Raw genomic sequence first — 13,511 nt, forward strand, 5'->3', positions numbered from 1 at the left:
GATTCATAACTAATCGCGTAATATACAAACACAACAAAAAAATACAGCCGAATTGAAAACTTCTTAATTTCTAAATTTCTCTCTAATCTCTAAATTATTCTTCTTAGAATTGTAGCCGTGGTAGCCTAATGGTTTGACTTACTGCCTCTCAAGCAGAGGATCGTGGGTTCGAATCCGGGGTGGCACCTCTGAGTTTGTCGGATTTTATGGGCGAAATTTAATTTGAAATGTATCATGAGCTTTTCGGTGAAGGACAACATTGTGATGAAATCTGCATGTCCATGAAGGTTCACAACCTTCGGAAACCGTGTGAAGTCCCCAACTCGCATTGGGCCAGAGTGGCGGACTATGGCCTAAACCCTCATCTGAAAGGAGACCCGTGCCCAGCAGTGGGACATATAAATTGGTTGACGATGGAGAACCTCCTACTTTACTTAGGGCCGGCAGCTGCCTTGTCCAACGCATTAGCATAGCAATACAAAGGGGGAAACATCAAATTTTGTTCATATAATTTAAAAATCCTATTTTTACTTTCTAGTATTAAGCTTTAATTGTCTTAATTAAATTTGTACTGAATTGATATTCAATTATTTTTTGTGAATTTACTCCACTAGTTTGTTATAATTATTAATACAAAGATCAAACACTCAGAAAAAATTCCTTCGATCCGGTCGGATTCGAACCGACGTCTTCTTGCATACCGTGCCAGACGCTGTACCAACTAAGCCACGGAACGAACCAACGGACCTCACGAATTTTTCTATGTGCTTGCGTCGTGTCTTTGTACTTGGTCTTTCAACGACTTTTTTAGTCGTAGCGCCATCTATGAGAAATCTTTGATAGATTTCTCATAGGTAGATTTAATTGTCTTTTTACCGTACCTGTATATTACCTCCTACTTCTCGTTGAAGTCGGTTAAAAACTAAAAGACTCCAATTCAAATTCAAATTATCGTTATAGTACCTATAGTTAAATAAATTACACTTGAAATCTATCATTCGTATGGTAGATTTCTCCGAGAAGCACGAGTAAGAAACTTTGGGGTTGCACTATCACACCTCGAATCCGGTTTATTGGATTTCCCCCATATTCAGATTCCAATAAAACTTTGCAAATAGATGTAATTCCACAAACTTTTGAGTGTGGGTTTTTATAAAAACACAGTACCTCAAAAGTCATTCATCTCATAGTTTGCCACCGATAGAGGTGGAATGTTTTCAAGAACCATCAAAATCGGTTCACTAATGGACACAAATAACAGAGTTATCGCGTAATATACATACAAAAAAACACACAATCGAATTGAGAACCTCCTCCTTTTTTTAAAGTCGGTTAAAAAGTTATGTTCCATGTATTTGTATTATACGAGTACATGTGAAACAAACTTCTTTCAAAATTCCTTATATTATTACGAAGGAGAAAATTATCAATTACTGTCGTTACGAAAAACAGCTGCCAATTTCACAAAACGATTTCCACGCAACGGTTGCTCTTCATACTTCCACAATTACAGGAAAATGACAGTTTTCGTCGCTGTGGTGCAATTTAAAGTTGACAACATACGAGGGACTGTGTGCTGGTGCATGTAGTCGCGTACAGGGCCGTCTTTACAGAGGGGCCCCAGGGCACACAGAAAACGTGAGCCTCTTAAAAGCCTATTTGAAAAGTTTCAATAGAGTTGTCAATCCTTAAAAGCCTATTTATGCCTCTGTGGTTGAACGGTTACCATGCTGCTTTTCCATACAAAGATCCGGGGTTCGATCGGCCGGGAGAAATATTGGTATGGCTTACATTTATCTCTCTCGTAAATTTGTAATAGTTTGTGGTTGTCTATATAATTTGTCCATGGCACTCGCGATACAGGGTTTCCCTAGTGCGGGGCTATGACGCACACAATGTTTTATTATTATTTATTATTTGGCAGTGTAAGTATCAGTCTCAAAACACGACATCATAGACTATATTTGAAGTTAAAAAGATGGCATAGCGAAAGTATTAACACACACTAACAACATTTTTTACCTATAGTATAATAAGACCGCATGTGGTCATACGGTATGTGGTAAAAAAGTTATGTGCATGTAAAATTGTGGAACTCTCATATTTAAGTATAAAATATCATCGATTATTTTCGTTCGTAGAATCTTTAAACCTCTCTCTTTTGAAAAGTTGTAATTTTTGCGACGACGGGAACCTTTTTCTATACTGTGCAAATTACAGGTTGCTATCAGGTCGGGGGCCATGGACAATGAAAGACGCCTTAAACGGCACTGATCGCATGCCTCATAATTAACGCGTGTGACAGTCTCATTGTTGCTTAAATATTTTGCAAGGAGGTGTTCCCTTAGTGTTGACATCACATTGTTCCATAAAGCTGTATTCATTTTTATTCACAAGATATTGGAGTTTTTGTCGAGTTAACTTGGCTTATTAGTATTGGTGGTCATACAATGGCGATAGGAGTGGTTTTTTCAGCTTTCTAACTCTGATGTAATTAACAATTACAACAAAGCGTTATCTATAGACGTTAGTTTTTTTTTATGATACCAAGAGGAGGAAAGAACAAGTCGTGCACTCGCTGGCAAGCGACCCGCTTGTTCATCATAACAGTTGCAGTGTCACTCAGAGCTTTAAATTGCAAAGATCTGTCACCTTGAGACATAAGTTGACAAGCCCAATGTGCCTGCTTAGAATAATAACGCATATAATGATAGTTTCATATCAAACGAACTGTCACAAGTGAGGCAAAAATCAAATTCATGTAGGCTAGTTTTAGTAGTAGGTTAATTTTCGATTTTAGTGAATATTTATTTAAACACACAAGTTGAAACGCGTTACTTCCTTGTGGAATGTGATGTTAGTATATATTTTATGTTTGTCTGACGGATTTTTACACTAATTTACAGCACATTTCGTCATTTTTAGCTAAAATTCTGGAGCTGTTCGCGGTGCAAGTTGACCTTGAGCACTGACGGCCCGCCCGCTCGTGTAGGCCCTTTTGGCGCGCTTCAATTTGCCTCACTTAGCGTGTGCGGACTAGGTTTCTATGTGTTATTATTCTAAGTGTGCCTGTAAATTGAAAACCGAAACGCAGTAGATAATTCTCGTACTGTTTGGCGGCAGAAATTGGTAAGTGGCAGTACTTACCTGGATAAACTCTTTCACTAGGAGCTCTTACTGCTACTTAAAATATTTATAATAAATAATTTTTATTTATTAACCGACTTCAAAAAATGGAGGAGGTTCTGTATTTTTTTTGTGTATGCTACGTGATTACGGCATTTGTGAACCAATTTTGATGGTTCTCTTTTGTTGGAATGAGGGCACCTCAGTATCGAACATTTGGAAACGGGAATAAATGCGTTTGGCCAGTATGCACTGGCCGTGGTCACGGCTGAAACATCGGAGAACTAGGTAGGTGTGAAAAATACCAATTTGTATGTAAACGCGTTTATTCCCGTTTCCAAACGTTAGTACAATGCAACGCGAAAGTTTAAAAGCATGTACAATTGTTAACTTTTTAGTTCAAGTTTGTATGTACACATAAGCTTAGTATGCAGTCGGTTTCTTATTTTTAAATAAAAATTATAATAATTATATTGGATAGTAAATACTATAGCATAGAAATACCATCCCGTCATTCATTCAAGTTCCATTTAAGTTCAATTGCCGAAAGGTTTATAGGTGACTCGGAATTAGTAAAATCAACCTGCGAACCCTTGAATACCATCGTAATGTTGCCTGTTTATCGGTATTCTACAGGATGGAATTGCACTATTTAAATCCGCCTTCCCTTTTTCATCATCAGGGGACTAGACGCAGGCTGGGGTGCCACCCGTATGTTGTAAATATTCCATGGACTCGCTCGATGCTTTTCGCTTACATATGGCGAACAGCTAAGGAGTGGAAATCCCTTCCTGCAGACTTATTCCCTGAATTAAACTCGGGCCTTTTTTAAGGCGAGAGTGAATAGGCATTATTTAGGTGTTCATGCTCCATCGTCAATCTCATCATCACTTACTTATCAGGTGATATGATATTGATTGTATTAAAAAAAATCTTAATTTTATGCAATCATTGCATAATAAGGGTTCTTACAGTCGAGTACCTATTACTTAGGTACGAGACATTAAAATCTAATTTTGTAATGATTCCATACAATACTTTTTCTATGAGCATATAAAACATCGAGTATATAATCAGAAATAGAGACAAAATGTCATTTGATTTGTTTCAAAACTATTCTGCTAAATCGTTACTATGTCAACTGCGCTCTGATTGGCCAGCCCGAATTCGAAACAATTGACGAGTGTCGTCAGTTGTTTCACTTCAAATCGACCAGTAACTTTTATAATGGACGGAAATTGAAAAATTACATATTTATTACTTAATTACCGACGAAATATGATTCCATTTGTTTTGTAATTAGGTGTTTTGCTGTTTTTCCTACACCACTGAATGGAACAGGCCCCCATTGTTAGAGATATTATCTTTATAACAATAAATATGGAATATTTTTGGAATATACGGAGACATACACACAGGTCGGTTGTTGGTGCTGTACTATTTCAGCATTCTACTTTGTGATTTTAGTGCAAACGAGAGTTGATATTTAAAAGTGATATAAGGCCCATTTGCCTGGTGAGTTGCTGGTTATATACTCGATGATATAAAATAATGAAACACAACTATTATTTAGTGTACATATTTTGGTAAGAATCCATGACAACAAACGCAATTTTTTTAATAAGTTTTCAGCCATTTATTTGGGTAGACAAAGGTTTCACCATACAGCCTCTTCACACATTTAGACGAAAGCCAAACAAACGCTATAAAACAAAAACCAAAGAGATAGATTAGAGGTGGCCAAGTATCGATATATTTTAACCAATTTTTTTAAATAATGGTTTATCGCCCAGATTCGCTCTGGACCTTTTGGAGGGAAAAGTGTCGTTTTTATTTTGACTTTCAATTATTTTGTGAAATCTAGTTTAAAGTGGAATAGGATAGTGCTATTGTGCCTTAATCGAAGATTAAAACACGAAATTATACGAATCTCGAAGCCTAAAGCCTAAAGCCTTCACAAATTAAAAAAAAATATCGCCCAACTGCAAAGATCTTTATTATTTAACTAATTTAACTAATCTGGAGGCAGTAGAAAGTTTGAGTAGTGTCATGTTTGACATTTTAATTAGCAAATATCGACATTATTTTTTTGAAACTCATTATAGTTCTGTTTGTAGAACTTTAACACATAATATTGCCGTCCGCTAATTAGAATTATTATTAGAATATTGAAATTGTTTAATGATATTTGCGTTGTTAGGGTAAGTTCCGTTAAGTCGAACATGTTAACTAATTTTATCTTTTTTTAAAAGAGAATTTTGTGCTTTGTCTTAAGCTATTTAAAACGGATATTGGACCATTTGTCACTTTGCCGCGTTTTAGTTAATGGACGGCAGAATAGTACTGTGTGCAGAACTAATATGAAATTTTTCAGTTCTGTAGCGAATACCATAGACAATAGAATTTTATTCTGAACTAAAAAGAGTGTCTTTGTGATATGGTGAAGTCAAAGTAATCATTTATTCCTTTGATAAAATTTTTACACTTGAAAACGACAGTTTTAAGCTACTGCTCGTTCACTACGCTGACCTCCCTGAAAAGAACGAGCAAGAAACTCTAGGGATTGCTCTTTTCAAGTAAACTTAAATGCTGTAGACTACATTTTGAATCATATTTGTGTGGAATCTATACTCACGTTGTCTTTCCATACATCTTTATCTAACACGTAGTCTACAATATTGTAATATGACTTTTCAATTAAAATACTTTTAATGTAAGTTTTAAACTTAGGAAATGGTAAACTTGATATTATGCTCCGGAATGTTATTGTAAAAACGTATACAGTTCCCCATAAAAGAATCGTTTACCTTGGTTAAACGAAATTGTAATTGACAAATTTAAAGTATGTACTGGAGTCATTGACTTACAAATAAATGGACGACGAGTCTAATACAAAAACCACGAAAAAAATGTCCCAAATCAACCTATTTAAACGTAGTGACATGTAAAGGAATATGAAAAAGCTAAAACGTTGAATTTAAATTGTAATGTCATCGCAGTACTGTCTAATTTTGCTTGCTTCGCTGTCAGTCGAACAAACGAAAACTAAAGCGTGAATGACGATCTGTATACGATTTTAACGCCCTATAAGTTCGGACACTTTTTAGCGCGTACCCGTCGTCCATATAATTGTAAGTCAAAGACTGGAGTAGAGAAATAATTAAAACGTACTTAAATTTCTAAGAATATACGTTATATACTTGTACATATTGTAGTGTAGGCTGCACCGAAACATACTAAATTTGTAGTTGAAAAGAGAACTCTATTTTATTTACATAGAGTTACACTTTGCAGTTTGGGAAAGTGACTTAACCTGTGACTGATTTTACGCGATTATTAGCATAACAACGGCATTGTAATACTTTACGTTGTCCTGAAATGGAAATCCGGCAATCAGAAATAGTAACAGTAAATTTGAATGACAGGCGTGGCGTACGCAACACAACACAGGTCTTTGACAGTGCATCGGTCAGTGATCGGCCGGAATGTAACTACGTTTGAGAGAGGTCAACCAACCCATTTTGCTTTTCAGTTACATCTTATTGAAATGTACCGGTGTAGTGCCTATCTATGGAGATAAATTACTTGACGAAAAATCGTCCTAGAGGTATTATCTCAGCCAGGTTGAGAATGTCCTCAAAAAAAGGCCTAGTCAAAAGTAACAAGAATGAACAGGCAGGTATGATGAGAGGTACGACTGGAAGAACTGAAAGCGTCAGAATCTGACGTGAACTAAAAGTTAGGATAGTTTTAAGCGCAGTGGGTGAAGGTCTATGGTCTTTGCCTACGGAGACGGACGTAATGGCATGTATGTAAACAACTTTTTTTATCAAAAAAGACCTCAAAAGTTTGTGGAATTACATCGATTTGTTAAGTTTTATTGAAATCGGTTACCGGAAAGAGCGTGAAACCAGATTTATTCCCTAGTTTGCTACCCTTACAGGTGCAATATTTTCTTCAAATTGAAATGATATTGTTACTGAAGATATCTCAGTGTTGGTCCTATTTAAATTTGGGGAGACTTCAAAAAAAAGGAGGTTATAATTACTAATACAAAGATCGATCACTTAGAAAAAAAGTCCGTCGATCCGGCCGGATTCGAACCGACGCAATAATTTGCTGTTTATTGTCGTTTTTCTACTAAGTACGTTTCTAGTTCTTTTTTAAAATAAATACTTTTGTAAGCTTGATTTTTTTTACTGTCTTACACAATATCAAATTCAGGTACTGTACTCACAAGGCGGCGGAGTTTCTTAGTATACCAAGAATCAAGTGTTGTTTGACCACCGGTGGTACACTACTTCACTTGTGGTACACGCCGGTTTGTACGTGTTAAAGAAACCATAGTGAAGAAACTTATATGAGTTCTCACAGGTAGCGTTATGGGAAAAAAACTTGTTTACCCAATATAAAGTTCCGCAACGGGCATAGAGAATTTTGTGAGAACTGCTGGCTTGACTAAAGTTCTGTAGTTGCAATAGAGCTCCAGGCGTAAGAGTCCGTCCAGGGAAGTACGTACCACTCCATCTATTTCTACCGCCAAGCGTTAAGAGCATGCTGGTAAAATTACAGGCACATGGGACTTGTCAACTTATGTTGACCCCTGAGAAAAACCAGCAATAATACATTTATCATTACAATATTTAGTTTAAACATCTTAGATCGAGACTACCTGCAAGAGCTAAACGGGTCACTACCACGGATTTTTGTCATCCAACATTTAGTATAAAGTTTTTGTTTCACTATTGTTTTAAACTTCATATAAATGCATTGACTTACAATTATATGGACGTCGGGTCCGCGCTAAAAGGTGTCCGAACTTATAGGGCGTTAAAATCGTATACAGAACGTCATTCACGCTTTAGTCTTCGTTTGTTCGACTGACAGCGAAGCAAGCAAAATTAGACAGTACTGCGATGACATTACAATTTAAATTCAACGTTTTAGCTTTTTCATATTCCTTTACATGTCACTACGTTTAAATAGGTTGACTTGGGACATTTTTTTCGTGGTTTTTGTATTAGACCCGTCTTCCATTTATTTGTAAGTCAATGTATAAATGGCAAATTTTGAATATCAATCGGAATCTTGTCTTGTTAAGTATAGAATCGTATACATTGCCACTTAAATGAATTTGAGACTTTGTGAAGACGATTGTTAGGAACAGCTAATTAGTTTTGCCATATAATGTCTGTCACTACTTTTCATTAAAAAAAAAGCATGTGATTTAAAGCTCTGAGTGGCACTGCCACTGTTATGGTCAAGCGTGTCGCTTAATATTGGGATTATAAATTATAATATTACACAAATCTTATAAATTATAATATTACAAAATATTGGTATTATAAAATCTAGAAGTTAAATTTTTATTTATTCTTTTTTAATAGAAGAGGCGGTGTTACCAGGACCTCTGGTTATTGTCATTGTGTTATGTTTTCATTGCAGAGCATTTCAATTTTTTTATCTTAAACTAAAAAGATTGTCAGCGAAATATTCTCGCCAAAATCGGCGCACGTGACGTGTACAAAGGGCGGAGGTGAACGCTTCCTTTATGTTCTGGCATTGGCCAGAACACAAGGCCGCTGTTGTACTGAGAAATTATCAACACAACCTGAGTTTTGACAGACCTCTTTTGTTTGGTATGACAATGCTTACGAGCGATAATAACATAAGCAAATTTTAACATAAGCAACCATAATGTAAATACGGAATATGGACTTACGCTTTTGAAGCTATTTACTAAAAGGTTATCAGTACTTTGGATGAAAAAATCTTTACTTATAAACTTTACTTACAAATACAAATTTAAAATGTTATAAATAAATAAATAACGCACACAATCATAGGGAAACCCGGACTCGCCGGTGCCATGGACACACACATGCACAACGACAAATTACACTCAAACTCACAAGAAAAATAAAATATAGGCCGTCATATATATCTCCCTGCCTGGGAATCAAACCGGGACCCCTGCGTAGCAGTACAGCGTGGTAACCGTTCGGCCACTGAGGCAGTTAAAATAATTTTGTATCAGCAACACCTATCCTCCCTACAAAAATCTATCTTTTTCTAAACAACTAAATAATGAACTTGCTCATGACAACTACCTAATTTAGCCCTGGAGCAAAGATAGGATCTACGATAGAACAAGCATGGCCAGAATACGCATATTCTGTCATACCTTGAAGCTACTCGGGTTTTATGCTTACACACAAAAAAAAAATGGCATAAAATAAATAGAAAGAAGACAGAAAGAAAATACTTTTATTTGTTTACCACAAGAGACATAAAACAAAGAGAAAACGGAATAAAACAGAATTAAAACAAAACATGATCAAAACATTCAACGTAAAACATAAATAAATAATTACGAAACAAACACAAAAGAAAAATGTACATACAAAAATTTGATAAAATTAAAACAGGAATTATTCACACAATTAATAAAAAGAACACTAGATATAGAGATACTTTGTGTGGTGCCAGTCGCGGCCACAAAAGGGTCACAAACTTAGTATTTGCTGGAAAACGTAATGCGTTCCCAGCACTGATTTTCAGTTAGGTCCCTAAGTGAGGTCACGAAACAACATACGCAAGCATACTTAGGTACTTACTTGAATATAACAATAAAATAATTATATATATATATTAAACATATTAAACTGTAACAGAGGTGTGGGTGTGGGTACTGTGTATGTTTAAATACTTCCAAATAATGTATGTATAAGACTTATACATACTTAGTATGAAAATACATTATAATAATTAATAGATACACACTATAACTAATACACTATACCTACATCAAGCTACTAATATATATTATATGACAAATGTGTATAAAAAGTATAAATAAATAGATGCTGGAAAAAGTTAACAGCATTCCTTTTGATTTTCCAGCAGGAGAGCTTTAAGCTTGCGCTTAAAAGCATTCCTACTAGAAGTGTCAGGAAGAGGAGGGGGTAGATCATTCCAGCACTTGGATGACGCAAACCTGAAACTACCTCTGAAAGCTGCTGTGCGGTGAGCAGGAACGATAGCCCGAACCTTGTACTTAAAACAGGTTTGAGACCAACCAAGTTTGCGATAGAGATATTCGGGTGTCTCGGTTTTCACTACACCGAACAGCTACATAGAGAGGTGTGCTGCCGATGAGCAGTCATGTTTAATAGGTTTGCAGCATTCAAGAACGGAGTGATTTGGGATCTAGGCTAGCAAAAGCGTGTGCGCTTGCGTTTACACTTACACTTTGTATCAACTTCTTAGACCTACTAAAAATACAATAATTATAGACCACATCAGAATAGTTTAACTGCGAGATTATCAGTGATTCACAAAGGTGTACACGCAAATCAACACTAAGGTAATCACGAATACCATACAACAATTTGAGTCGATAAAAACAGCTACCCGTCACATTGAGGATGTGCTCCTCAAAACGAAGCTCATTGTCCATCAGCTCTCCGAGGTTTCTGACCCTATCGACCCGTTCTAGTTCTAAATATAGTATAACTTAAACATATTTAGAATACACACATATGTATATATTATGATAATGTATACATAGGTACCCACTGCAACTATTTATCTAAAAACTTGTCTAATTATAACTTTTTATTAAAAAAAAAAATCGACCTCAAAAGTTCGTGGTATTACATCTCTTTGCCAAGTATTCATCCCTTACTTTGCCACCCTTAGAGGTGGAATATTTCTTTTCAACAAAAAAAAATCATCAAAAAGAGAAAAAGTTAATATGCTTATGAGATAGGAATTTAGAGCATTTATAATTTAAAAAAATAATGAAAGACCAATTTTGGCCAATTAAAATTTGTTTGTTGTCCAAAACTGTATTTGTGTAAGTATAAAAATATTTTAGAATGTTGGATAATATAGTTTTTGTATCGCCCATTAGAGTACAGTACAGACGTACTTGAACAGAGATTTTAAATAAATAGGGCAAATAAATTTTTTAACTTAAAATAAATACCCTACAAAATAACATTAATTTTAAAATATTAGCTTCCTTATATCTCGAGTTATTTTTGTTTTTAGTTTAGTAAATTCTACGTAATAAACATTTTAAATTGTTTGTGTGTGTGTTAGTTTTATGGTTTAATATTGAATACTACTTAAACGAATTTGAAAATCCTTGCTTTATATTTTTATTAATTTTCATTTACGTACCTGAAATTTCTTCTAAATATAAAACAATTATGTACTTTAGTCGGTCATGCTCGGACTAGTTTTCACTACCTAATTTCCGTGGCAATTTTTATTATTTAAATATTCGAGTATATGTCGTGTAATTATTAAATAACATTTCAAGATACAATACTCGAGTATTAAATAATATTGCACGATAAAAAAAATCGAAATTAGGTAGTGAACAACTACTTCGAGAATGACCGTAGTATTATTTAAAGTGAAATTGTAAAAAAGAAAAGAATTGTGGGTTACACCACTTTTGCACTGATAACTTCAATCACTCGAGCTATTTTAAATTACGCCAACGACACCCGTGTTCTAAAAATAGCCTGCCTATGACGTCACAGTGATTATTCAAGAGGAGTTATCTCACCAAAGTGGCGTACGACTACAATGACCGAGGTGGAAGTGGGTGAAGGCGAGGACGTATATCACATACTAATCGCCACTGGACGTGGACCGATGGCCGCAAAGGACGAGCTGTAATTGTTGCTCTTCGCGGGGAATTTAGGTGAATGCTAAGTGAGAGATGACGAGGAGGGAATACGGACTAATGTCTGCAATTCATACCCTTGGTCATTATAATAATAAAGCAACTTATAATAATAAAGCAACATCTGATCATACCTCTATAGTGATATAATAATAACGCACACACTCAACATAGTCCTGCACTAGGAAAAACCCTGTGTCGCGGGTGCCATGGACACACACATAGACAACCACAAATTACACCGAAACTTACGAGAAACATAAATGTAGACCATACAAATATTTCTCCCGGCCCGGGAATCGAACCTGGGACCTCTGCGTGGCAGTCCGACATGGTAACCGTTCGGCCACGGAGGCAGTTCACTTTCGATGGCCCTGAACTCCTTGAGCAAATTGGATTACGTACAAACAAGGTAGCAGTGGAAAAGTCAATGCTGCCCTGAAGGTCGAGCAGTTGGAGTCCCGCCACAATGTGAGTTTTAATCCTTCATGAAGGAGGATTTTTGGCCGAAGGGTGTCATGTTCATGTCAAGACGACTCTACCGCCCCATATTCAAAAAACGCCGAATAAACTAGCTTTCAAGCAATTAGTTTGCAATTTCATATTGGAGTCTCAATCTACATCCCATTACTCTGACATTGTTGTATATAAATATGTATATATTATATATTATGTATTTATATGTATATAGTTAGTCATATAATATTATGTGTTATACTTATATTATGTTTAAACTATATATCATAATTATTTATAAACTTCTTCCTATCTAAATGATTATCACTAGTAACAGGTTTCTTACCACGGTATAACTTCTTTTTATTTTCCCGATATTTCGGAACGGTTGCACGCTCCATGGTCACGGGTTGACTCTTCTTCTTCCTATCTGTTTTAATTATCATGTTATGCACTCCTGCTAATTATTTTGAACCCAGATCTTTTTCTTTTTTGGTTAGAGAAAGCATAATGGCATTATGTCCACCATTTGTGCTGTTTTGTGAGCAATTAAGTTTCAATAAAACATTTATTTATTAAATGTTCCGGCGTATACGAGGACGACTACCGGACACTCACGTTGCGTCACACGTCGCGGTCCATACGTGGAAATACATAAATAGTGTTAATGTTTTATTATATTGTTATATATGTTAGTCTATGAGGTATGTATTTATGGGTGTTTTGTAATCTAAACATAAATAAATAAATTTCCGTTCCTACAGTTAGGACAAATTATAGGTAAAATGTATTTTTAAATAGAGCGTCTCGCTCATTTAACTCCTTAGTAAAATAAATCCCGCCGGACCCATCGTACCACTGCACTGCACTGGTCGTGTGGTGGGTATTTTTTAAGTCCCTACCGTACTACCAAATGGTACACAGTGAGGTAGACTTCTTCAACACCAGTATAAGTAAGTTAAAACGCTTACTTAGTGATATTTTTAACTGACTTCAAGAAAAGGAAGAGGTTCTCATTCGACTGTATTTTTTTGTATGTAATGTTACGCGATAATTCCAGTATTTGTGAACCGATTTCGATGATTCTTTTTTGTTACAAAGAGGTTACTTCAGTATTGGTACTATTTAAATGCGAAGAAAATAATCCACCTCTAAGGATGGTAAACTAGGGGATGAATCGATGAATCCGGTTTGGCTCATTTTCCGGTAACCGATTTCAATAAAACTT

At 35.6% G+C, this 13,511-nt stretch overlaps 1 protein-coding gene across 1 annotated transcript in view; it reads left to right on the plus strand.

The window, feature by feature from the left end:
• Positions 1-11,727: 11,727 nt before the first annotated feature.
• Positions 11,728-13,511, plus strand: part of LOC113236956 (splicing factor, proline- and glutamine-rich-like) — a 14,991-nt gene continuing 13,207 nt past the window's right edge. The window contains exon 1 of the mRNA XM_026473184.1: positions 11,728-11,760. Coding sequence (XP_026328969.1) covers positions 11,728-11,760 — 33 coding nt within the window. The remainder of the gene's footprint in view (positions 11,761-13,511) is intronic.

The sequence above is a fragment of the Hyposmocoma kahamanoa genome, unplaced genomic scaffold (assembly GCF_003589595.1).
Source record: "Hyposmocoma kahamanoa isolate Upper Pololo Valley unplaced genomic scaffold, ASM358959v1 92, whole genome shotgun sequence".
In the NCBI taxonomy this organism is placed as follows: domain Eukaryota; kingdom Metazoa; phylum Arthropoda; class Insecta; order Lepidoptera; family Cosmopterigidae; genus Hyposmocoma; species Hyposmocoma kahamanoa.